General features: G+C 37.2%; 2 protein-coding genes across 2 annotated transcripts in view; one reads left to right on the top strand and one right to left on the bottom strand.

Moving 5' to 3' along the window:
* mfr (ferlin family C2 domain-containing myoferlin misfire) overlaps nucleotides 1–13,907 on the top strand; it is a 141,327-nt gene extending 127,420 nt beyond the window's left edge. Inside the window, exons 31-36 of the mRNA XM_072297777.1 lie at nucleotides 115–245; nucleotides 600–787; nucleotides 3,560–3,798; nucleotides 5,017–5,192; nucleotides 6,691–6,791; nucleotides 11,692–13,907. Coding sequence (XP_072153878.1) covers nucleotides 115–245; nucleotides 600–787; nucleotides 3,560–3,798; nucleotides 5,017–5,192; nucleotides 6,691–6,791; nucleotides 11,692–11,872 — 1,016 coding nt within the window. The 3' untranslated portion in view covers nucleotides 11,873–13,907. The remainder of the gene's footprint in view (nucleotides 1–114; nucleotides 246–599; nucleotides 788–3,559; nucleotides 3,799–5,016; nucleotides 5,193–6,690; nucleotides 6,792–11,691) is intronic.
* Nucleotides 13,908–13,918: 11 nt separating this feature from the next.
* Nucleotides 13,919–24,653, bottom strand: LOC109042910 (SET and MYND domain-containing protein 4). The gene is made up of 12 exons (XM_019059890.2): nucleotides 24,162–24,653; nucleotides 23,018–23,261; nucleotides 22,162–22,345; nucleotides 20,698–20,869; nucleotides 19,839–19,994; nucleotides 19,273–19,528; nucleotides 18,411–18,688; nucleotides 17,997–18,070; nucleotides 17,031–17,303; nucleotides 16,493–16,651; nucleotides 15,069–15,228; nucleotides 13,919–14,468 (listed from the first exon to the last, which is right to left on the bottom strand). The coding sequence occupies exons 1-12, from the start codon at nucleotides 24,302–24,304 to the stop codon at nucleotides 14,282–14,284; spliced, it is 2,286 nt and encodes a 761-aa protein (XP_018915435.1). The 5' UTR covers nucleotides 24,305–24,653; the 3' UTR covers nucleotides 13,919–14,281.
* Between the last annotated feature and the right edge of the window lie 2,004 nt (nucleotides 24,654–26,657).

The following is a 26,657-nucleotide window of genomic DNA, read 5'->3' on the forward strand; positions in this document are numbered from 1 at the left end:
CCCTATACGTACTGTGCGCACTGTACTGTCATACTCACCATTTAAAGTCATTTAGGTCATTTTAAGTCTCCCCACAAACATTATTCTTATAAATGAAGTTCATCTTGTTTTCAGGCATTGAAGAACACATGGCTTTGGCTGTTTTGCACAATTGGCACGATTTTCCTAGAATTGGCTGTGAATTAGTACCTGAACACATAGAAACGCGTCCACTATACAACCCAGAAAAACTTGGTATAGAACAGGTAAAATTACATTCATTCAGAGAGATATCTACTCTTTTTGCGGGGTGATATCCGATCTCGGATTTCGCACTGAATTTATATCAATCCGGTTTCAAACAAACTTCGATCCTATCAAAGCGCAGAGTGAATAGTTGAAGAACAATTAGTGTTTCTGTAAAAATCAGATATCAAATTATTACTCGTTTTAGAAATATTTCACATCGAAATGAAATATTTGCACCCAATTTAATTGTATGCATTAAGAATAAATACAATTTGATTTTATGCATGGATCCGTTTGAGACTAAACATACCATTTTCCTTTATTTCAATGACGAACTGCAGAGTTTTAAACTCTCTTCTAATTTTTTGTAGGGAAAGCTGGAGATGTGGGTAGATTTGTTTCCAATGGACATGCCTCTGCCTGGACCGCCCATAGACATATCACCAAGGAAACCAAAATCCTACGAGCTGCGGGTTATCATTTGGAACACCGATGAGGTTGTCCTCGAGGATGATGCCTTTTTTACCGGTGAAAAAATGTCTGACATTTACGTTAAGGGGTAAATACATCTCGCATCTGATTGTATCTTCGTATTTTTATTCCGAAGCATAATGAATTTTACCGTGATTCGGTAAAACTGAAGGATTGCTGTTCAGCTTTCCGTGCGGGTTTCGCCGCATTTTGATCGTCTGCTGTGATTTTGTCTGCATGGCAAACTTCCTGGATCATTTCAAGCAAACTTGGTTTCGACTGAACTAAAACAAACCCGCAACTCCGAAACTTTGAGTTAGTTCGCGCTGTTATAACTGCTCCTCTGTCAAAGACCGATGTGCTCCCTTTGTTGCGTTTGATCTACTCCTTCGTCACAAAAACATAAAAAACCTCAACAATTACATTTCAAAACTTCTGTCCTTATCAGAAGCGTAGGAAGGGGGGCCAGGGGGGCCTGGCCCCCCACCAGAATTGGAAATAGTATCATCTGCCCCCCCCCCCAGAAATTCTGGATGGTGCAAAAACACCTTCTTCAACGGTAAGTCTCTGTCGCCGTAGCCCGTGAGAAGATGCCTATAAATAGAATAACCTGTTGAATGTAACAATTTCAAAGTATTTTAACCTTAAAATGCATAAAACTGGGTGATATTTAGACAGAAATTGAAGGAAGATTAGCGCCACAAGTGTCTCGAAATGCGCTCAAATAGAGTTAAAATTTCAAAAATTTTCCGGGGGAGGCCCCCTGGTGGTGGGGGGCCAGCCCCCCCCCCCCAGCAAAATGACCTAGCTACCCCTATGATTAGTCTCTTGCAGAGGGGATAGATAGGTGCAAAAAGGTGTTTTTTTTTGGATGAACCAGAACGTTTAGTTCCTTGGTGCAAAAGATATAATGCATTTATAAGGCTCACATCGCAGTCGTCTGTTTCATCTTATATGACTGAAATAAATGTTAGTTCTGCCTGAAAATCTTTTGGAACCTGGCAAGTTTTAGTGAACGCTTAGTTGACTGTTAGTTTGTGAACGCCGGGAGAGCCTTCAAATACTGGCTATACTTCCCGCTTTATCGAGAGGGTAGTTTACGTTGCGTGACCCTGCAATCTGCAACGCTTAGAACGCCTTCAAATCTAGCGATACTTCTCGCTTTGCCGGAGGTTGTTTAGTTGCATGACCCAACCGAACGCATAGAACGCCTTCAAATCTGGCGATACCTCCGCTTTGCCGGGAGGTTAGTTTAGTTGCGTGACCCAACCGAACGCATAGAACGCCTTCAAATCTGGCGATACCTCCCGCTTTGCCGAGAGGTTAGTTTAGTTGCGTGACCCAACCGAACGCATTGAACGCCTTCAATTGGCGATACTCCGCTTTGCGGAGGTTAGTTTAGTTGCGTGACCACGACGTTTGAATGCTTCAATCTGGCTACTTCTCGTTTCTCGGGAGGTTAGTTTAGTTGCGTGACCTAACTGAACGCAACACATTGTTAGTTTACTCATTTTACTGCACGCAGCAAGCTGATACCATCAAAAGAAGCATTACAAACAGTGTTTTCTTTTTCCTCTTTACCTTTTAATTTTTGCATTTTTCATGCGTCACAAATAGAAAGTAAATATTTCGGCAATTAGTAAACATGTAGTATGTTAGTATGTATTCAGTATGTTAGTCAACCATGCCTAAAATATGCCTATAAATAGTATAACCTGTTGAATGCAACAATTTCAAAGTATTTTAACCTTAAAATGCATAAAACTGGGTGATTTTTAGGCAGAAATTGAAGGAGGATTAGTGTCACAAGTGCCTCAAAATGCGCTCAAGTAGAGTTAAAATTTCAAAAAGTTTCCGGGGTAGGCCCCCCGGGCCCCCCATTGAGCTGGGGAATATTCCATACCCCTCAGACCCCCCAGCAAAATGACCTAGCTACGCCTATGGTTCTCATTTTTGTCGATTATTGCCTTCGTCCTTTACTTGAAATACAATTTGGAATATGCATCATTTACAAATAGCTTGTGAGATCAAACTCTGATGCCAGTAAAAATACCAACGCTTTGATGTTTCCCTCATCGTTCTGTGATTTTGGAATTTCTGCTACTTGAAAGTTGGGATATTTGCGAGACACATTTTGAAGTATTTCAACGCACAATTTGTTCTCGAATATAGACCGTAAAAGTATGTAAGACTATATGTAGGTAAAATTTAAAAACTGAGTTCGCCTTCAAATCGGCATGTATACAATTTTAGCTACCGGAAAGTCGGAATATTTGTATCGTGTATTTTGATATGTTAGAGTGGAGTTTAGTGAATTGAGGCGTTTGGATGCAGAAAAGGCATATCTTAATTGCGGAGTTTCCGAATCTCCAGTGCTAATGCTTATTTTAGAGGAGAAACTATTGAGTGAATTCTCTAAAATGTCACGTTTTTAGCACTGTGAAATCATTAAGAATATTCAGTAAAAGTTACAACTAATTAAATAATGTTGCTTAAATCATGATAAATGCGGAGATGATGTTAGCGGGGATTTTGAAACACTGCAACAAACAAATACCCTTTCTGAACTCAGCGCTTCAATTATTACGGAGACAAAGCGGGGGTGAAATGTGCTGGACTACTTCCTTCCACGTTGAAAATAATGTTGGACACTTGTTTAGTGAAGATAATCTACTTTTGTCATTGCATTGTGAAGTGTATTCGCCAAATTAGGCCCATCTGACCAATCCAGACTTATAGTCTCAGAGATACGCCGGTACGGTCGTGATTCCTGGGTAACTCTCGCAGATAAAAGCTTCCTGCATCTAAGCTCCGTCTCTTAGTCATTACTTTCCACGCTAATGTCTCGTATTGATTTTAGGTGGCTAAAAGGACCAGAGGACTGCCAATCGACGGACATTCACTATCGCTCCCTGACTGGAGAGGGGAATTTTAACTGGAGATTCATCTTCCCGTTTGATTACCTTGTAGCGGAGGAAAAAATTGTGATATCGAAGAAAGAGTCCCTTTTCTCCTGGGACGAGAGTGAAAGTAAAATCCCCGTCAGGTTGGAGCTACAAGTTTGGGATGCTGATCATTTCTCGGCGGATGATTTCTTAGGTTTGGAGCTCTCTTTCACTTAATTGGACGTATTTCTATCAAACTGAACTAAGTGCATTATGACGTGAGCCCTGTTATGCACATACTCTTATGGGTCTCAGGGCTCATGTCTTAATGCACATAGTTCTATTTGATATAGAAATACGTCCAATTCATGAATAATGTTGGATGACCCGCGGACCGTGACAAGACTTACTTTTAAAAACAATTAAAACAGCAGGTAACAAGGATTGTTTTAACACAACTGGCCAAGACGTTTTGGCTGGAAGCACCTTCTTCAGTTGGATAAGAAATGTAAAACCATTTTTAAAAATATGTAAAACTTAGTGCTACGTTGTGCCTTTCCAGACGAGATGATTGAAGTGTTACCCGCTGTTTGAATTTTTTTTAAATGTTTTACTTATTTCTGTGTCTTTTTTGATACCTACGTTCGAGATTTTTCACTCAATAAATTTGTCTATTAACGTCCGATTTAAATTAAGTCTGCAAGGTGAAAAAAATTCGTAGGAAGAAGAAGGTATTTTTTGATTAAGTTTAAGTACGTCATGTTTAAATCTGCTGAAAAAGAGACACACGGACTTATACATTAACATTTCAAAATCCGAATTTTCAACGAATTTGGCAAAAATAAGTAACTCTGCTGACCATTTCGCTAGTGGACTGAGTATGTATCGTTTTTCCCGTGGCCCGTGAACAGTCACAAGTGCCAATATATACGTGGATCACATTTTGCAATAAGGAACCACTATATCCGGCCCATGTTAGAAACAACATGTATGTCATTGGTTTCCCTGTGCAGGTATGTGCTTTTCTGAGAGCGATGGAGATAGTGGTTCTTGATTGCAAAATTTAATCAATTTGTAAGAAAACATATGAATCCATATTATGTAATAGATTATAATGTAGATTTTTCAGATAGAATTCAATGCAAAATTTAAGGGCTTTGTCAAAAGGTTTGAACAAATGTGCCTTTTTTTAGAGAAGGTATGTGGCAACGTAACACGTACATTCTAGAATGGTAGCATGTAAAGATATTACTCATCGCAGCATTCATTGAGCGATGTTTAAAAATACATTATAACACTGAGATGGTATTACTTAATTATTTTACGAGAATTTCTCTTCCGTTATTGTTTAATTAATCTACTCACACAGATATTACGGATCTTTCGTTATTTTCTAGTCTTCGTTTATCGTGATACTTTTGTTCCCTCGTAGGTGCCATTACTCTGGATTTGAACCGCTTTCCACGTGGTGCAAAATCGAGCAAACTATGCACTCTTTCCATGCTACAAGACAGTTCTGTGCCAATGATAAATATTTTTAAGCAGAAAAGAGTGAAAGGATGGTGGCCTTTTTATGTAAAAAAAGAGAATGAGGAGATGGAATTGACGGTAAGTCATTCTTTTGGAGGAATTTTTCTTCCTTAAATTGTTTTCCACCGTACATAAATTTAAAGGTTTAATATTTCCTCTCACTTGCGAGAAAATTGTTTTTTTTGTAAGTCTTCTTCCCACAATGTGTTGAAATCCCCCTCGGCAGCTTTCTATATTTCATCGATTGTATCTAACCGTTCGTGGACCTGACGGGCTTTTGTAGTTCTTTTTTCTAATTTGAGATGCGCTTGTAGAAATAAGGCCACATATGATACTTGGAAACTTTAATTTCAATAACTGCCGAATTTCGATGTTTGTAAAGTCATACTTGAAGCAATAGTTCAATTGATCCGCAGCAGTCAGTAAGATCACTTGATATATAATGATATACGAGGGCTGATTATTGAAATTGATAGACAAATCTTTAGACAAAGAAGACAAAGGGAATATGGAAGAATCCTATTAGTGGAGGAGGGTGGTTGCAATGGACTAACTAACGGCAACACACTAGAGACCCTATAGTTAGTCCAACACTCACCCCCTTAGTCCATAAGAACCACCCATTTCAATCAATATGGCCGCTCCATACTCCCTATGCCCTCTTAGTCTAAAATTTTGTCTATCAATTTCAACAACCAGCCCACTGGGAAGATCTGTAGACCTGTTCTTCGTCAACCGTCATAAACTGAACGCTTTTAATAGTCACTGAAAAATGTATTATTTTCCGTAAGACAACACAATATTGACTTGTTAGATTCCGATTCCAAACCGAAGCGAACATTACATAAGAGCTGAGGTATCGTACTTAGTTACTCACTCATAATATCATAGAATTTGCCGAGGCTAACTTACTTAATTTCGAACTCGTTACTCCTGAAAAATTGATGAACGCTTACTCGTTAGTAGTGTGAAAATGGGGAGGTGACGTCCCACGAGACATCCTTATGGGAGTTTACTGTATGAATTCAAACTCGCCAAAATTCTCCCGCCAAACCTTTGTGTGTCTCTTGAGTCACGCTTATGAGAGTTTACTGTAGGAATTAAAATTCACGTATTTTGAGACATCCTTATGGGAGATTACTGTAGGAACTCAAATACGCCGATCCCCTCCACATCACACTACACACTCGATGTTCCCATGCCCATCCAAATTATTCCGCCACCGTCAAGACTAACATTTCGTAAAAATCAAGCACGATAAATACCCAATAGCGTAAGCAATAAGTAATAAAACAATTGCAGAAAGGAAACAGAGGATAAGTAGCATTTTCCATATTAATGGGCCTCCACGTGATTCGGGTAAAACGTCTGAGGTGTGCTCAACAGCCCAAGGATGTCTCATAGAACATCGGCGTCGGCCTCCCCATTTTTACACTACTCTCGTTTCCTCCAAGGCGAAAGAGAAGAAAGACAGACTCTCTTTCAATAAATATATTCTGTGTAATATATTTTTTTACTCCCTCCTCCTTTCTTTCAATAGACTTTGTAATGGAAGTAAACTTGGTTTGAATTATAGGGTAAAGTGGAGGCGGAGCTACACCTCCTAACACAAGAAGAGGCCGAGAAGAACCCTGCTGGTCAGGGTAGAAGTGAACCAGACCCGCTGGATAAACCAAAGTGAGATTCCATTATTCTTACTCTTGGATTCCTTCTTTTTTCACAGAATAATATTGTTACAGACATCCACATCGTTATACCTTCCGGCCGAAGTGTTACAAGCACCATTCGACGTTCAAACATTTCCGCTGCTATTATATACATTTTTTTTTTTTTTCTTTCTTTTTTTTTTTTTTTTTTTACAGAGAACACCGAGAAACAAGATTGGTAGAATTTACCATTCCTTGATGCTGTATTTTACATAGCGTGAATTCAAAGTCGATTCTGCCAGAGGAATGGTTACATGTACCAGTATATAGTGACGTTTACCTTTCTTCTGGCAGAATTAACTCTGAATTGACGCTGTGTGAAACACGGCGTGAAGGAATGGTAAATTCTACCAATCTCTTTTCTCGGTGAAATTGTTCGACGAATAAGCGGTCCGAAAATGTCACTGAATTTTCTTTGTGCTGCCGATAAAATTCGGTGAACTTCATTCAAGCAGATTTAAACGACAATTTTTCTGTAAAAAAATAAAATGGCTGCGGAAATTTTTAAACGTCACAGTGCTCTTGTAATACTTCGGCCGGGAGGTGACGATATATCGTGCATGTCGCTTTTTAGAACACCTTGACACTTTATGAGTTTAGTTACTCCATTATTTTCCTTTTTTTCAAGTTGATTAAATACTCAGGGTGCCCTATTTTGTGCGACGACAACATACGAATGCAATGAGTGCATGACTCGTTCTGTTATCACTAACAGAAACAATTGAAAGTACTCCGTTTCTTTAAGTGGCTAGGTCTGAACGCATGCATTATTCATGTTCTCTGCATGGATGTCCGTGTTGCATACACCATAAATTGCAGGCGCCCTAGCTTTTTTTAGGCACTCCGCAGGGCACAGCTACGACTGTAGATTCCAAAGGTTGTCCACAATGCACTTAAAACCATTATATAAACTATTAATTCTTAAAAAATTGATTGAGTTATATAGCACCGTGGCAGGGTTGCCAAAGAAGGCTAAATTCCGGGAATCATCTGCTCAAAACATTTCTCCAAAGGTATTCCAGAATTCCGATGCCAATCCCACAAATAACGATAGATGAAATTTCTGGAATTTGCGCTTCGCGCTCAGAATTGTTTGGGAGTAGAATTTTGATCAGAAACCGTGCCAACAAAAACATTGAAAAACCAGGGAAAAGTCGAGGATTTTGAAACTTTAAGAACTTGTCACCCTGCAAACAAACGATGATCACGATATGTCGCGATTTCTCTGGTTTTTACCAATTAACGGGCCAGCAAATGACACTAATTGGGCAATGCCGCATGCGAGGGATAGTAAGTAAATAATAGGATACGATTTCAGGAGATTCAGAAGAAGTTGAAAAGTGTGATCGCCAATAAAGGCAGGTGAATAATTATCGTATGAATAGACTTTATTTTATTTATTTACTTCTTGTTAATTTATTTATTTATTTATTTTCAATTTGATTAAATACTCAAATCACCCATATCCTTGTAGCGATGACGTATGAATGCACTGAGTGATACATTTTGTTATCACGAGGAAAAAAATTGAAGGCGCTCCGCTTCATTTCAATGTCTGGGTCTGCATACAACTATTCGTGTTCTCGGGATGTCCGTGTTGCATACACAAACATTGAAGGCGCTCTGCCTTCTTCAGGAACAATGTATGCCTGCGGTCTTAAGTTCTCAGGAGTTAAACGTTGTATTTACAAGCGTGTTCACCATGAAATCCTCGGAGTTCAGATGAGCCGTACAGCCGTGCTAAGGAAAAACGCCGTATGAGCCTTCAGACCTTGCCAAGTTTCCTCCGATAAAAATTAGATTTACTAGGAAAATTGGGAATATTATCTTCCAAAATTTTCAGACAATTTTGTACGTAATTTATTCTAAAATATCTGAGAATTGTAAGCCAAAGTATGAATGAATGTCGTCAAAATTACATGTTTTATCAAGGGAAATTTGTCAACTCTCAAATGTTTATACGGCGTTCTTCCTTAGTATGGCGGCGTAATGCTTCACGGCAGCTTTGCCGAATGGTTCAAATATTCCACCAAAAAAATTCCGCCCATGGGCCGCCTGTATTTTGCCGCCCCCATCTCATTTGTTTTGAAACATCAATAAAACCGTCAAATGAACGTGCCGAAGGGAAAGGGGTGCATAAGACGCCTTTACTCGTGTTGGATACCTTTTTTGCCGAAGCCCTGTCAACACTACTAGCAAAAATTCACGGAACTTGGCGCGAAAGTTGAGTTCCGTAAACCTGTCTCTGTGTGAACAATGCCTTCCATTAATAAGAAATGAACGAAAAAATTATGAAAGAACAATCATAAATGTGGTTCAATAATTTTAACTTCCACCGCCGCGCCGTGCTGATCGCACTTTGTTTGGCGCAACGCGTGAGGTATTCTTACACTCTAGTAGGCACTATGCCTTTCACGCCGACCGCTGCTGAACGCACTGTGTTTGACGCAATGCGAGAAGTATTCATGCAGTCTTGTAGGCGCTATGCGTTACGCGCCGACCGCTGCTGACTGCACTGTGTTTGACGCTATGCGTGAAGTATTCATGCAGTCTTGTAGGCGCTAATATGTGTTACATACCGACCGCCGCGCCGAGGGCCTCTCCTTTTCATCTCGAGTCCTCGTCATCATTGCTCTCTCCGCCGCGCCGCTCCAGGCCAATTTAATTGCGTGTTTGGTTTCTCTCTCAACTGGACTGATGAAAGGACAGTCAACCATCTGACACAAAAATATCACTGACAAAATTCAGATTCCAATGTCAGACCAAAACGGCCAAGAATGTTCATAAATGAGCGTTCTGGCTAAATTGCGTGTTTGGTTTCTCTCATAACTCGACTAATTAAAGGTGCTGTCTTTTATATCACCGCAAAACGACAAAATTAGAAATTACGATACTCGCAGGAAATGCAAGATTTTGTCGCCTTTTTCCGTTTCCAATTTTATGTTTATAAGTACCTACATTTAAAAAAAATTGCAAAATTTGCCGCCATGGGCCGCGGCCCATGTGGACACCCCCCTTAATCCGGCCCTGTAATTTTACTGTTGAGGACTTCAACAGTAAAATTTAGTACTTTTTCAGTACCTCCATTTGACGAAATTCGATGAATTTCAAAAATTTGAATTTCTCGCTCGAATTGCGACAAAAACAACAAAAATTCCGGACCTCCTTGCGGAATTTCCGCACTTTTTCAGTACTTCTGGACCGCCCTTAAAAATCAGTACAATTTCCGGACTCTCCGGAAATTCCGGACTTGTAGACAATACTTTCGGAGCGATAATATCAAAATTGCAATTAAACTCACCGTTCATCTCTTGGGGAGAAGGTACGTTAAAGTTCAATTTTTCGGTTTTATCAACGAGCAAAGGCGTTTGCATGTTGCGACGTTGTCGTCTGTTAACCTGCATGGGGCAATGCCTTTATCAGGAAAAAGGAAAGAGCTGCAAAAATGGGTAGGAATGTTTTCATCGTTTCCTATGTCATTTTTGACGCTGAATTCCGAATTTAATTTGCGCATAAAATTCGGCGGAAAGTTGCAAGTTTGGCAAAATGGCCTAAAAATGGCCTTTTTTGGATTATGGTGTAACTTGCAAAAATCGATCTGAGGATAAAATTAGTTATTTTCAGAATAAAGTCGTTAATGTCCTATAAAAAAGTTCCTATACATTTATGTCAGGGCCAAAAATCAAGCGCGTGGTGGGATCAACTTTTGAAAAATGAGGAAAATTTGTGTTTTTTGCGGGTTATGCTGTGATCGTTCAAACGAACTATCGACAATTTGGTAGTTTAAAAAAAAAAATTCGTTAATTTCATAAAAAAGTTTCTATACTTTTTTGCTCAAGGCAAAACTAAGGCGCAGACGGCAGAATTCGAAATATGAAGGAAAATCGGGCGTTTTTTTTTGCGTGTTTTTGCAAAATGGGTAGCAATGTTTTCAACGATTATATGTAATTTTTGGTGAATCGATTTCAACTTTGGCATTATTCGGCCGGAAAAAAGCAAATTGGCAAAAAAAATGGCTAAAATCGGGGTTTTTTCCGGATTATGGCCTGTAATTGCCAAAATCGATCTGACGATAAAATTTAGTTATTTTAGAAATACAGTCGTTAAATTTCTATAAAAGTTCCTATACTTTATTTTGATAGGCAAAATCAAGCGCGCTGGGGGTCGACTTTAAAAAATGCGCGAAAATTGTGTTTTTGCGGGTTTTGCTCCTATGTCTCTGTTTTAATCGTCGGCGAGTAATATTGGACCCAATAAAATTTAAGTGCAGATGATAAAATTTATAGTGAATGGAATTGATGTAAAATATAAGGATAACAACACTTACGTTATGCGCAATTTTCGAACCATTTTAAAGTTCGGAGAGCGCCGCGCGTTGATTTTGCCTGAGCCGCAAAAAAGGTTATATGAAACTTTTTTTAGGAAAATTTACGTGTTTATTTCTGAAAATAACTAATTTTATCGTCTGATCGATTTTTGGAGATAAGGCACATCGGAAAAAGGCGATTTTTAGGCATTTTTGCCAATTTGGAAACTTTCGGTCGAAATTTCCAGACGCAAAGTATGGAAATTCGGATTAGCGTCAAAAATACATAGAAACGATGATGAAACCTTGTACCGGGATTTTTTGAGGCTATAGCCTTTCATGGCTATTGTGGACTATTCCTACATTGAATTAGAGTTTTTAAAAACTGTCCGTTACCAAGAGAGAGAAGAGAAGTAGGCAAGGGCACAATAACTATACTTGAGGCTCTTACAGCATAATTTACAGAAAAAAGTATGCACTAAAAGAGTCTTCTGTTACCACCAAAATTACTTTGACTTTTCTTTCTATCTCTAATCTCTTAATAAATTAACATTTTCTGTTTCAGTCGACCAGATGCGTCGTTCATGTGGCTCCTGAACCCATTAAAGTCCATCCGCTACATCGTGTGGCACAACTACAAATGGAAAATTTTGAAAGCTTTAATTTTTCTCGCCTTATTTTTTATGATTTTCCTCTTTATTTATGCCGTGCCTGGTTATTCTGTAAAATTGTTATTGGGAGCCTGAATAATCTCCAATATCCATATTTTTTCAAGTATTCACCTAGGTACTACTTATTTTGACCTTCTCCTAGATTTTAAAGTAAAGGAGAGGTCATTAACAGTGTCAATTTGGCTCCGTGACCGTTGGTCTGCAAATAAATGGTTGTGGTCCCTATAGGGACAACCGGTAGGATCTTTTCAATAAACAAGGTTGTGGAAAACTTTCGCTTCGCCCGAAAGCTTCGAAAGCCCTGCTCTCTACCGCTTGTAGGTTACTTTTGGACTAAGTACACGCGTCTCTGTCAGGCCTACTTATCAATTTTTTGCTCTTCTTAATTCTGTCTTTTTTTGGATGATGTTAACCTGTAGACACCCAGGTAAATTCAGAAAAATGGAAACTTTTACTATACCTACCAATTCCAGGTGGATTTTGTTCAGAAAATATAAATATAAAAAGATAATATTTAATAAGGAAATCAATGGAGCTAAGAAAATTTAAACGCATTTGAAAAAACTGAATTTTGCTTTACCTTCCAGAATATCATCCTAACTGTGCTTTATTAAATTAATAAGTGAAGACACATCTATTTAGTTTCGTAAATAGTCCCTATATCGGAGCTATTTCTCTCATTTTTCCATTACATTAATTGTGCATATTCTGCGCACAGCAAGTGAAAGAGTTTATCTTTGCGAGGCTAAATAAAGATCAAAAGTGTCGTAGAATTCAAAATGAGGAGCAAAGGCTATTTTTTGGCATGAGTTTGTACATAAAAGTAATCTTAAACCCTCCGACTAAGTTTACTCTAACTCTATTCCATAGCGATGCTATATGCGCTGCGTCTTGAAAGATTCTGTAAATAAATTCATTTTCTCTGTAAATTGAAAACTGTAAATTTCAATATCTGTAAATATTGACCCAGGTTTATGAAGGCACTAGCATTGGAAGTTTGGGTACAAGAACCTGCATTAGTTTTTGTGTAATTTTAAAGAGACAACCCCAAAGCATGTTTTCTAATAGGCAGTCACCTGCCATTAATAATACACCTACTCTACCTATGAAATCCATTAAATTGTATGCTATATTTTTAGGGATGTCAAGTGGCATCGAAAACGAGGTCGAGAAAAGCTGGGCTGAAAAGTGAATTTTACAGCCTTTTTTCATGTGTTTTCAAATGGACGTGTGGGACCATTGCTACGTGTGTGGGGGCACAGCGCCGGCACGCTGCAACCATTAGGAGCAATTTGATTATTTTCGTCTCTTATCTTCCAAGCCTGCGAGGAAGCAAAGAAACTCATCGATCACCGATAAGATGTTACAGCATGTCTACTAGATATTGCTTGTAAAAATGCTGAAAAATTCACTTTTCAGCCCTGCGTTTTTTCAGATTGGCATATAGAAAACCCGATTTAAAAAGCTCATTATGTCCAAGAAGCCATAAGGAGCATCATATCAAGTAATATTAAAAAAAACTAGCACGGAATTTCTTCGTGTAAAAGGCTCAGTCCTTTCCAAATTAACATGTAGCTGTAAGCCCTCGGTGGACGTAAAAATCAAGTTAAATATGCACTTGAAAATTATTTTTTGAGACATAACAGAAATATTGAAAAGAGAATTTCCAGTCAAACACTTGGAACTTGATTTTTTCACCCAAGTTGAAAAAAACTGCGCTTCTGCTAAGGTAAAGGTTTGTCCTCTGCATTGAAGTCTTTTTTCCTATGGATAGTTAAAAGTAATGGTCATGATCCTGAAACACCCTCTCACAAACATTTAAATAAAGAGGGATCAGAAGCGGACGTGTGGATTCTCCTTAATTTTCTTTGCTTTTATATTGGTTACCAAGACTTGGCTCACTTTATTTTCCTTTTGAAATTTTTTCTTAACACTGTTTCTGATATTCTTTACTTGGCCTGGCCAGTTTGTTGTAGTGTTCAGTCACATGCTCTCACATTTTTTGACTCCACAACTTGGAATAGAAGCTAAGAGTAATCACTTTTGCACCAAGAACATTGGGAATTGTATGCATGCTTTCAATGTTTGTTCAAAAAATAAAGAATTCAAAACGACTTCATAAAAAAAAATTTATTCACTCCTTTCCTTCAGTTACAAGGAGTTTAAATTCATAATCCTTGAATGAATAGCTCATGCCCTTAATATAAGGAGATAATTAAACAATGTAAGGCTGTATAAAAAGTATGAATGACTGTCATACATGTAAAATTTAGAGCAACTTGCAAGAAAAAAGTTCACATTCGCTTTCTTCTTTTTTCAAACATGAGGGTTATTGGAGGCAATATTGAGAAAGATGGATAACGTTAAGGAGTTGAAAATATACATAATAGTAAATGAATCTGAAGTATAAATCATTTACCACTTTTATTCTATTAAAAGTTATTCGACTATACAAAAAATTGAAACGATTTCTGAAATAGCATTTCATGAGCTAGAATTATTGACACTTTCTGAAGGAGATATACACAACAATTCTAAGGCATGAATAATATTTAAGAGTTCCACTTCTTTATCTACAAGATCTCTATATTGTTGATTCCACAGACCATAATGGATGTCAAATATTATTTTCAATTCTTTAAGCGTATCTTGCGTTTTAACCACCTTCTCTCTGAAACAAAATGATGAAAGAAAGGTCAAAAACTGTGACTGGTCAAATATTTTTATGACACAACTAAATGAAGTTTACGCTTTCAAAATCGGTAACTTCTAAATATTTTTCTTGTAGTTTATTTGGGGGAGGGGGGAGGCGGCTAATAAATTCTACATGCTGATCTTAGCATCATTTTAAAGCTTACATCGCACTTGAGAAAAATAATTGTGAAAAACCTGTGGAAGGGAGCTGTAGTCCCTCCATTCAAAACTTCATAACTTATCAATTTTTATTATCAAATAAAAAGATTTTGCTTTCAATCGAAGAGAAATTAAGTAAACTTTAAAATGAGACCAAGATCAGATCAATATTTATCTTAGTTCCAGGATCACAGCATCAGCTCTACGACTTTTAGGTCACCTTATAGCTTCGTTTGTTCAAATTCTGATTTTTTTTTAAAGAAAAAAGTGTATGATTAATAAATTTGTATCATAAATGAACAAAACCTGAGATGATTACCAAGCCTGATTAATAAACGACTCTCACTCTCTGTTTCCCCAATTTTTCCTAACCTTTTTGAATATAATTACATGCAAGAAAGAAATAAAAGCTACTCACTTGAACTGGGAGTGGGTTCCGTTGAGTTTCTGTAAGTCACAAATCATGATATCTGATAGTTTCTGCAATTCATGACCATACTCGATGCTGATAGGACCAAACTGCTCTTTCACCGCTGGCAACGTTTTCTCTAAGTAGAGAATACTTTTATCACAATCGCCTGGAATTAAAATTGCATGGAAGTTGAATAATTTCAGAAGTTTAAGGTATTTATAAGTGTGTAAAAGTTGGAAAAATTATTAAATTATATGAATTGTTTGTCGCTTAGTGAACGAGAATATATAATGAGTAGTAAGACCCTTGCAATAAGCAAAGGGCATGTTACTGCAGTTATTTGTGGTGTAGATGACATGCAAAGCGACTAGATACTAATCCTGTATCTTGTTGGTTGGACTTTTCGAAAAATAGAAAAAAACTAGAGGATTTTCATTGTGATGAATGGATGAAAATTTCCTCATCCACATCGCAAAATTTTTTCAAGAGGCTTGTTTTAAAAACGTACAATCACTAATCAACGCCACATTTTCAGAATGCAAACTTTCTTACAAAACAGGAGAGTTAGACCATTATCAAAACTCAGGTTTACAAAGGACTAGTCTGTTCTATCAATATCTTAACTCACAAATTATTAGTATTATTTTTTTCTCTTAAAAGTGGTGAAAGGTTGTATGAATATAAAAAAAAAAAAAAAAAAAAAAAAACGCTTGGCTTGACTTCGATGTTTACTTTACTTTTCGGTATTAAATTTTAGGCAGTTGCCAACGTTGTGAGCCTTTGATATTTTAGAGGCACTTAAACTTTCTATACATGAAGATCATCAGTGAACAAATAGTAACCTCCCAAGGGAGTCTGGGTTAGTAAGAACGTTTAGTTGGACAACTAATTACTCAAGATTAGTTATAGAGCCATATTAACACCAAATGTGAGTCTCATATAACAGTTGATTGTAGACTCAAGCTATCAATCGCTACAAATTATGGAAGAATTTTGATTTAAAAAAATTGAAAAAAAAATCCCTGATAAGTAACTATCAGCATTGTTTTTCATATGTTTTTTGATGGAGAATTTAAAAAAAAGTTCTGCCGTGAATCAAAAGTTGTTCGGATGTACTGCAGATTTTTTTTTAAAGAAAAATAGAATGTCACCATTCTTTTTTGCAAAAAAGGGTTACAAAATTGTAGATAGGAGAGTTCTATGGAGAGAGACTACAGATACAACCATGGATACTTTAAGTACAGATTCTAGATGTGCCTTTGATCGAAGTTGCCAGGCTATAACCAAATTCTTATTTTTTACTTTTTATTTTTGGGTTCCACATCATAGTTGGCACATTTAAGTGTCTACCATCACATTGCAGGAAAATCATTATGGAAGAGTGGCAATTCAAGCTTCAAACATGTGTTATGAAAAAAAGTTCAAATTACCTAGGATAGCGTAACAGCGAGAGATTTGATCAGCACACTCCGTGATATCTCGATGATACTTGTAATGGCACCGGATGTACAAAGAGTAGGCATCGAGGAGACACTCTAATGCTAGTTTAATAGATGTTTCTGTTTCTTTATGTTTCATGAATTCACATCCTAAAAAAAATAAAATAAAACAATGACCGATTAAAACACTATTTCTACGTTTTTTGTTTTTTTTTTTTTTTTTTTTAGAAAAACTAGATTTCTTCTGGGAGTTTGGAGCAAGAAAGTTGGTTACTCTTTTCTTTTTCTATTGTAAACTGTACTATCTAGTTCTTTGGCGCTGAGTCAATACAGACCATCAATTTATAGGTTCAATACTTAATTTAGGAGCAGAGATAGGAAGTTTTCCTTGTTTTTAAAGATGATTCCTTCATTATTCCAAGTACTTTTCAAGCTACAAGAATTTCAATCTCAAGTCCACGTCCAAGGCATCATGTTGAAATTTCAATGATGGAAACAACTATTTTATTACTTCGTGTGAGATCCTTACCTTTCTGATACAAGCCCTCAGCCTTGATGTGCAACTGATGGAGCTTAGTGCAGTTTTGCTCGCTCTGGCAGCTGGTGCATTTTCCAATTAGAGAATCGTTGGTAGGAATTGAGAGCCCACCACACTTGATACACAAGTAGCCTTCGTAAAATCTGTCTAAAAATGAAACTTCCTCCGTGTCGGTCTGACATGGTTCACAGTTGCATTCAAAATGGTATTGGTCCAACAATAGCTCCTTCCGATATTTGACATGCATCCTCCGAAAATCAGGCCCTGAAGAGCACCACAAAAGAGAAAAATCAGACGTAATTTTAACTTGAACCTTATAACAACACCTCAATGGTCACCAAATCATTTATTTTGGAGGTAAAGATTACAATGATCATTTTTGTAATGGATGTACAACAACCATATTGATGATAAAACTAAGAAACTTTCACACAGAGTTGCGATTTTTCATGAAAAAGAAAATCTTAAAATTTCACGTAAAATATTTCATTGAATTTTAGAAATTTATGAAAGATATTGAAAAATGCTTTTCAAGATTGAAATATAAAATTGAGGTTTTGTTTTTGGTGTTTTTAAGAGTTAAGCTTTTGAAAATATGTTTAATACTTTCCACAGCTTTGTGAAATTTCTCGAAATATTTCACAGAGATTTCCAATCTCTGATAATTTTCATTCCACTCGGGCAACCCTCCTTCCACGTGCTCTGTTTGTTTTGTTCTATTTTATTGAAGGTGATCATAAATGACATAATGATCCACTAGACAAGACCTGAACCAGAGGAAAAGGCACAGGTTTGCTCTTCAGAACCTTACATAGAAAACAATTCACACATCAGGAATTTCCGGAATCAACTCTTAAACATTTATAGCCTTCAGCCATAGATATTTCAAATGCAAGTACATATTCATAAATTTGTGAAGTTCAAAAATGTATGAACTAATGAGCATAAAATTCTTACCATAACAATTGTAAACTTCTGAGCCTTTTGGTATGTCTTTTATAGCTTTCACAATGAGAATGTCTTTGAAAAAACTGAAAAATCACAAAAACAAACATTGAAAACACAATCATTACGACCATGAAGCAAACTTGTTTTTTCAGAGATCATTAACTATACAAAGTCAGTATTTGTAGGAACACCAGCATTGATGAGCGCTGCAAAAAATTAATATGTCAAAAAGTAAAAAAAGAGTTTAAAAAAAATATGATTGTTACAAGCTGTTTCGAACTGTTATGGCAAACAACATACGTCTTCACATTGGTGTTTTTTCATATATTTTTCACTACATATACTTCAACACCTCTTTTGATTCATGTTTCCACTTATATAATAAATCAAATTTAAGAGAATAAAAAATGTCCTAACACATACCTGTTGCTGATGTTTGGATCGCAAGAATGGTTCATCATACTAGCCGAAGGGAAAATGGCTGTGGCTATTCTGACAGGTTTTTGAATTGTAACAGCAGGATTTTCTTCATCTGTACAAACACTATGGATGGCAGTTATTGCATGCCCATTACAAATTAACTGGACAACATGTCTCAAAAGAAGATATCCAACTTTGGCAAAGTCTTTCTCCCTCGTATAATTAGTGGTTTGAAAGAAATCAGTTTTCTTCTCGAGATAAATCAGGAGAAGAGTGGCAATCTGGAAACACAATTTGAAATGAGAAACATTAAATGTTATTGTTTGCATTGAGAGTATAAATGGAAATACAGGGAGCAGGTGCACCAACTTCACCGGGTGCAATGGGTAGGACTTGGATCTAAGACGCAAGTTTTGGCCAAACACAGCGACTAAAAATCTGATATACTTAGTTCTAATAAAGTTACAAGGCCTGAAAGCCCCTCTAACCCCTAACTTTAACCTTAAGTTGAAAGTCCCTATTTGAATATTCTAGAAAAGTGTGAATGAACCTTAAAAACTTTATGAAAAGCTTAAAAAATTAGGCTAGTTAGGAAAGCGCATATTTTTTAAAAAAATTGGGTAATTATGACACTTATGGAGAGAGATAATCTTCAAAAATCACGACATTCACTTTCATAAATCAATATCCTGAAGGAGCGCCTTGAGAGCCTAATGATAAAACACTTTGGTATCGATACTCTACATTTGCTAGGAGAAAAGTTTTTTGAAAAATATGATGAGAATATAATTATCATTTAAGATAGCAAATTCATTCTTGTCCGCCAAAACTGTTTCACTACCTAATGACGATTTAAGGAACTTACCAGGGTGTATTGAAACATGTCGCGGTCAGAAAATTTGTCAAAATGCGTCACCAAATCATTGACCCGCTTGTATTTCTCCTCATTTTCAGTTGACGAATCGGAGGACGCTTTCAATAAAACTCGAATGGCCAGGTGAGCAATACCAATAGAGTGAAAAATTCTCAGTGCTTTGGCACATTCCCACTTGTGGTAACTTTCCCAAGCTTCCTTTTGACACTCAAGTGAACAGAAAATAGCGTAAGTGCAATGCCAACACCTGTAAATGAAAAAATTTGATGGGCTGTTTGATACCTGGTATAAAAAGATTTCCATCAAAACTACGAAAAAATGTCAGTTGAGAGACAACACAGTTTTGTTTTTAGGCATGATCTTGAATTTATGGAGTCGAATTATGAATACTAAGAGTTTATGCACACAGAAATGAAAACTCAAAAAAAGTAAGAATTTTTGAAGACTCAGCATTAAAAAAGAAAAAAAAAGCGGATCAGGTGGATAATGAATTTAAAATTGGATTGAGCTATGATAATCAGAGTTAGATAAAGGAGAAAAAGAGAATCTGATCTTACGGTATGGGTACAGTTAGCATGTCACAACAATTGTGACAATGTGACTCGTAATGTTCTTGCAGTAACACATGGGAGTACGGCTTCTCCACAAATAGGACATCACCCATTTTAATGTCTTTTTCAGCAATGACATGTTTCCCTTTCTCTTCAGAATGCCTAGAAAAATAAAATTCCTTATTAAAATGAGATGGAATGTAATCCAAGCATACAAATTGTCCATTAATCTAGTTAAATACAGTGGCACAAGTTTCGCTTCCCTTGCCTTTGTAGCAAGAGCAGACACTTACGATGGCTCATAGATTTATTCTGAGAGGTTCATTTCAGGGTTTCAGAGGTTATTGGAAGGTGAGAGGAGATTTAAGAAATAACTCCAACTTATGAAATAATAGGTTTTTTTCTTCATTTACATACTTAGCAAAATGAAATTTTGAGGTTTTGTGCTGTAAATACATTATCAATAAAATGATACATCACACAATCTTTTGACCCACATACAACAGACATAAACATGTTCCTGCCTTTTGACTTGAACTTATTTTGTTGAAGAAAACTTAGAAAATCAGTTCCTTTTTTTATTGTGATACAGTAGATGAAAAAAAGTTTTGGAAAATGTCCTGGATGTTAACCATTTTTCCAAACATCAGAAATGTCTTGAAACGACAGAAATTTATCAAGGTAAGGTGACAAAGTATTTTTCACAAGATAATCAACTCAAAATGGACGAAGTCAAGAGTTTTGTGAACAAACCGAAAAACTACAGAAAAAGTAAACAGCGGAAAGCAGGCATTCATAATTCAGAAAAAAAGACTCAATCAGCTCTGATTTAAGCTAATTTGATGGAATGCTGAGGACAACTTACTGCAGAGACAGAAGATCTGAAGCAGAGGGGAAAGTGGGATGAACTGCGGAGGCGACATACGGCACAAGATCAGCAACACAGCGAGGCACAAGTTTCTCAGGTTTCATTGATGTAATTTTACTCAAGGACTCTGCCGTTTTAATACCAGTTTCTATATCTTGTATTAATTTTGCTGAAAATATTAAAGCAGAAAGATGTTTTTACGACGCATTGTTTAAGCAAAAAAAAGAGAAAAAAGAAAAGATAGTTTACCAGGTTACAAGATGTACATTTTTGACAACTATACTTATCCGAGTAATTATCACTGAAGAGACTTCAGCAGACAATCAACACTTTTTCAGCAACACAGCAACATTAAAACATAATACCTAGAGCAAAAGTCAGTGATCAGCTCACGTTGACTGATGTTAAGGTGAATCTAGGGTTCGATTAGGGATAATTCAAGATTAGAGATAGCGCCACCAGTCACCACTGAGAATTTTTCTTTCCTTCGCAATTACTGAAATAATATTCCTTAAACTACTAAAAGCAGATCCACAAGATATAGATTATTTTTTTCTTGATTTTTTGAGCCAAAAATATTGGCAATTAGAATTACAAGCGCAGAGAAAGTACGGCTGAAACTTTTAGCTAAGCGGTGGTGGCCGAGCGCGCAACGGAATCCCTCATGTTCTGTCTCTCTCTCTCCCATTGCTGCAATGGGAATTACTTTCCACCGTAGTTAAGACTTTATTTTTGGGAATTTTGAGAAGATTTTTCTACTAAGTGTTCCTCAAGTATGTTGCTATATCCCCTGGATCTCCAATCCTGAATAAATATTACGGTTTTAATTATTTTGGCAGATATATACTGCTATTCTGAGCAGTGCAACGTGGTGGCCAAATCGCGAAGTTCCAAACCTAGATTCTCCTCTATTTAAACTTTTCTGGCAGGGTATAGAGCCCCTCCTGTGTCAAGGTTTACTCAAGATTCTCTTTCTGTAAAGACGCCATTAAAACGTGTACAACTCTACAAATGGTACTGTAAAAGCACATATTGATTGCTATTTAATAAACAAAGATGTAAAGGATAGAACTGTGCTCATTCTTGACCATTAATATTTAAACATGCAATTTGGTCAGAAATTTTAAATTTAGAAAAACCATCGAAACATTTTATACCTAACCAGAAAAAAAAAGAAAAAAAGAAAAAAAACTTGTAGAAGAATTGTAACTCCAATTCTCACTTGATTTGTAATTCTACTCTGTTTATACAATGTTTAAACCTAGATAAACCTGCCAGTTTTTAGGAGCAGCAGCATTTTGTTTCACAGTTCAATCTTTTAAACATTTTTTGGATAGTCATTTACTCAAGTATTGAAAAATAAAGTGATACTAATGATGAGTTTAGGATTCCTAGGATTTCTACATCAAGTACTTAGGAATCTTTAGTAGCAGTTATAGAGATTGAATCCTGACAAATTACCTTTTCTGTCACTTGGTATATGGCTCAAGGCATCAATGTCTTTTTTTGTAGCTTCTAGGACATCTATGGCTTCTGAATACTTCTTAAGGTAGAATAAACATTTTCCTTTCCGCATCATAAGTTTATAGGCAAGTTTCACCGGATATCCATTTTCCAATGCTAAGTTTATATCGGTTAAACATTTCTGAAATGAAAACAAGAACACTTGAAAACTGAAAATACCGAGTGCAAATAAATTCAATCAATTCAATTAACTAAAACATCTGGAGTTTCTAGTAATTGAAGGAAGTTGTTAAAAATATAGAAGCTTTTTTCAACTCTTTAGAAACAGTAACCCAGAATTACAGCAAAAATTCCCAATATTTGACAATGAGAATGCATTGGGATAAAATGCATTCTAGTATGGCTGCATAATAAGCTACGTAAGTTGCAGTCTTTAATGACACACAAGAATATAGTTATATGTGTGTGCAATCAGTAGATCACTACAGAAGCAGACTGGGCCTAGAATGACCAGGAATATCCGTACATCAGTACTCAGACCAGCCTTTAATCTTTGTTTCTTTTGGCAATGTGAAAGCCGCACACAGGTCCAAAGTTACTCTAAATATTGGCATGCAGATTTTTTCCTAATGTTCCCACTTGCTTGCCTGTTCTTGGGTCACAGGTGTGAAATAGTCATTTTCAGGAAAACAGCTTTGATAATTAAGTTAGGTACAGTGAAATTCACGTCACTCATCACATTCATTGAATAATAAGTATTACCTAGTACATGATTTCTGAGAACCAAACAAAAGATACCTATTTCTTTCAAAAATTTGGTAAAACTTTAAAGATGTAAACAAGGATCAATTACCTCATAGTTCTTCAGTTCAAACAGGATGGCAGAGCGATTGCCCAAAGCAATTGAGAGTTCTTCACTTTTGTGCGGAGCTTCAATAATGCTTTTATTGTAAAGTCGCAAGGCCTCAAGAAACAAGAACTTGTGAGATTTTGTGAAATTAGTGTTTCCCTGCATTCTGCTTTCTCTTGACTTTTGTCGGGATTTAGAACCTGCGCCATCTTCCAGGAGGTGCTGCATCCATTCTTCGAGACATTTCCTGCAAAATGATATAGTTAAAATTATTGTCACACTAATATCGCAGTATGTTAACACCTGCCGTACTTTCCTGTAAGTACCTACCCTACACGTTAAACACCACTTTCAAATTACATGGTGCTAGCTCCGGCAAGCACCCCTCCCCCTAGCATTCAATTTTTAAAGCTGAAAACTATGGTAAATTAGTCGCTAAAGTTAATATACTTCAGAAAATTACATGAGGGTATGTTGTAACTGAGGAGAGGAAAAAAAATTGCTATTTCTCCAGATTACATACTTAGTTTGTCAGACATTGTTTAGAACAGCATAAACCATTTTCTCTGAACTTAACCTTCTACTGAACTCACCTGATAAAAAAACCTTTGAAATATCAACAGAAACACCCCCTCCCCTCTTCTGCAGTTGAGGTGTTACAAGATTTCCAGGCGACCCCTACATATTTCTACCCTCATGCCCACTGCTTTTATGATAAATACTGGTTTGTCTGATCTGAATAATTCATACACCACATGAAAGCGATGCAGCTCATTTATAAAAGAGATATTTCATTTCTTTTACAAGAATAAGAACTGAGTCAAGCAGCATTGGCTAATTACAAGAGGTAATCTACAGATTGGGTGACCCATTTTCTATGATGGACACATCAAAAGACTAACATGAGCATGTATCTGATACTTTAAGACTCTGTCATCTCCAATGTAAATCAAAAGTTTAGTGGAGAATGTATTTTACAGATGCAGCTTGGATAAATCGGTAAATAGGACAAGGCAATAGATGCTTCCAACGAAAGACCCATTTTTCCACCTTGATCCTGCAACCATCACCAAAGTCGCTTCAGCCAAGAAGAGGAGAAAGGATGAATTTACCTCCAACAGACAGTTAAATAATAGGAAATGCTCACCTGACATAATCAATCTGGTAACAGGCAAACACTTTTTGATCAGGTTCTGTTCGCCCGATGTCATCAAGTGATCCATCCATTCCCGCTTTGGCCGTGAGGGTGTCGGAGAGACTTGCCCAACTAATAAGCTTAGCCGGCTTCATGGCTAAGCTCAGTTGAATAGAACAGTCAAAATTGATAAAAGTTCAACATAAAAATATTAAAATATGTAAAAAATAGGTTGCGAAAGAGGGGAAATGACAGTCATGCCATATTAGTGTCTTCCATGAGAATTGCGGCAAAAACGCACAAAATAACCGTGAAAGAAGGACTATCGCGCGGACTTTATTACAGGTTACATACGTCGTAGTCAAAGGTATGAAATTCAACACATTTCAGGAATAAAAAATACGGGAAGGGTGTAACATCAAAGCAATTGTATGGTGTTTACACATAAGTAACCCGCACGAAACACACAACACACCGACGTTGGAAGATCACCCTAACCTCTAAATATGTTGTTGTTCTTTTTTTTCATGATTCCATCGTTCCATCGTTCATCGTTCCCGGATGAAGATTGCTTCGGCTCGGAACGCTTGGAGCCCCATCGAAAAGGACCGATTTAAAATAGCCCGGGAAATGAAGATACGAGTAAGGCCCGGGAGGAATTCGCTCCGGGATCATTTTTTAAGATTAATTTACAAGTTTGGAGTCCGCTGTTTCTTTGTATCAGAGGAAAACGCAGACAGCGGATCATGATTAATAGCAGATAAGGGGGCCGGGAAGATGTCGATGGAAGTCAGAAATGCGGCTGAGGAAAAAGCTGATAAAGGGTTGGGGGGGTGGGGGGGGGGGGGGGGGGGGGGGGGAGGGGGGGGAGGGGGAGGGCAGGGTAGAAAGGAGGCTCGCTATCTTGGATTTTTGAGTTTTGCATATTTGACTAAAGATTCAAGTTTTCCGTAAAAAAATGCCGTCTGATACTAAGTTTTACAAAAATCGCCCGGATAGTAGTTTTAGGCTTCGGCCGCCACCTTGGATTTTGAATTTTTGGAAATTTGACTAAAGATTCGAGTTTTCCGTAAAAAATACTCTCTGTGGCCGATTTTTACAGGAATAGATCAAACATAAGTCGCGAGATAACATCTCGACGGGTGTAGGTCGGCAATCACATAACTCGTTCGCGGTGTCTGAAAATCTCTGCCTCTATGGTATTTTTTTAAAGGAGAACATACCGACATCATTCCTTGAAGTTTTTGCAGAATTTTCTTCGCACAGAGAAGAAAAATCACGGCAGTTTCAAAGAATTGCGCCGTTGAGTAGTTTTCCGTTTGAAAAATGAAGTATGACAGGAAGTCTGCGACGTCGCAAACCGAGTTATGTGATTGCCGACTTACACCGTCTCTTTGGATTTTTGAATTTTGGATATTCTACTTAAAACGCACGATATCTAAAATCTGAGCCGAAATTCGGATTCCTCGTTAAAAATCGATGAGATTTCATGTATCATGCGTTAGCAAAGCACGAAGGGAACAGGGTGAACGTAGGCGGACTGATTCTAACGTGGACCAACATGGCAACATGGGTGAGCGCTTCGTGAGTAGGTCAGCTGAGTTCTCGGAACCCCGGCTCTTCTCGGAATTCAGCGTGGACAAAGGTGCCGCCACCTAATCCTCACGGAATCTGCTCGAGTTTAAACGCCTGGCGCCAACTGGCGCCAACATAGTTTTTTAGAATCAGTATGCCTACGTTTAGCCTCTTCCCTCTACGTTATGCTAACATATGATACATGGAATTGCATCAATTTTTAACGAGGAATCTGAATCTGAGCTTAGATTTTGGATATCATGCAATTTGAGTAAAACTATAAAATTCGAAAATCCGAGGTAGCGGGCATGACCTAAAATCTGCCGCGCTAAGGGAGAACGCCGTATGAGCTTTCAGGCGTTACCAAATTTCCTTCGATAAAAACATGTCCTTGTAAACTTATGAAAATTTTCCTCCCAATTTTTCAGATAATTTTGTTCGCAATTTCACCTAAAAATTCTGAAAATTCAAAGGAAAATTATTTGTGACTATCCTCAAAAATAAGCATTTTATCGAAGGAAATTTGGCAACTCTCGAATGTTCATACGGCGTTCTTCCTTAGCACGGCAGAAATGCCGATCGATTTATCGATTTTGTGAAACTCGATGTTAGGGGGTATTTTCGGATGGTGAACTCGAATTTTAAGAGCAATTTCCAGAAGTGCAGATGGCGAAGGTGGCCCGCTAATTCGGCTCCTGTCGACGAATTTATGTGAAACCTGTTACCGGGGGGTCAAACGCAGCAAACTAGATGGTCGTGGTTAGGGAATTTCAGAGTTGATCTACAACAATTCGTGCGCACTGGATTTATATTATTTTTTCACCTTGTTTCATCTCCAAGTGGCATTAAATAAATATCAATTGTTCATACTAGCAGAGCGCAACTCCTTCAATTTTGAAAAGATTATAAGTACTACCATGCAGCGTGCAGTGG

This window comes from Bemisia tabaci, chromosome 3 (assembly GCF_918797505.1).
Source record: "Bemisia tabaci chromosome 3, PGI_BMITA_v3".
Classification (NCBI taxonomy): Eukaryota; Metazoa; Arthropoda; class Insecta; order Hemiptera; family Aleyrodidae; genus Bemisia; species Bemisia tabaci.

What these genes read in the sequence shown, in the direction of transcription:
- LOC109042910 (XM_019059890.2), bottom strand. Translation starts at nt 24,304, where the DNA reads ATGAAGCCGGCTAAGCTTATTAGTTGGGCAAGTCTCTCCGACACCCTC. An exon ending in TACCAGATTGATTATGTCAG is followed by an intron (nt 23,262 to 24,161) that starts GTGAGCATTTCC and finishes ATCATTTTGCAG; the next exon opens with GAAATGTCTCGAAGAATGGA. An exon ending in TATACCAAGTGACAGAAAAG is followed by an intron (nt 20,870 to 22,161) that starts GTAATTTGTCAG and finishes TAATATTTTCAG; the next exon opens with CAAAATTAATACAAGATATA.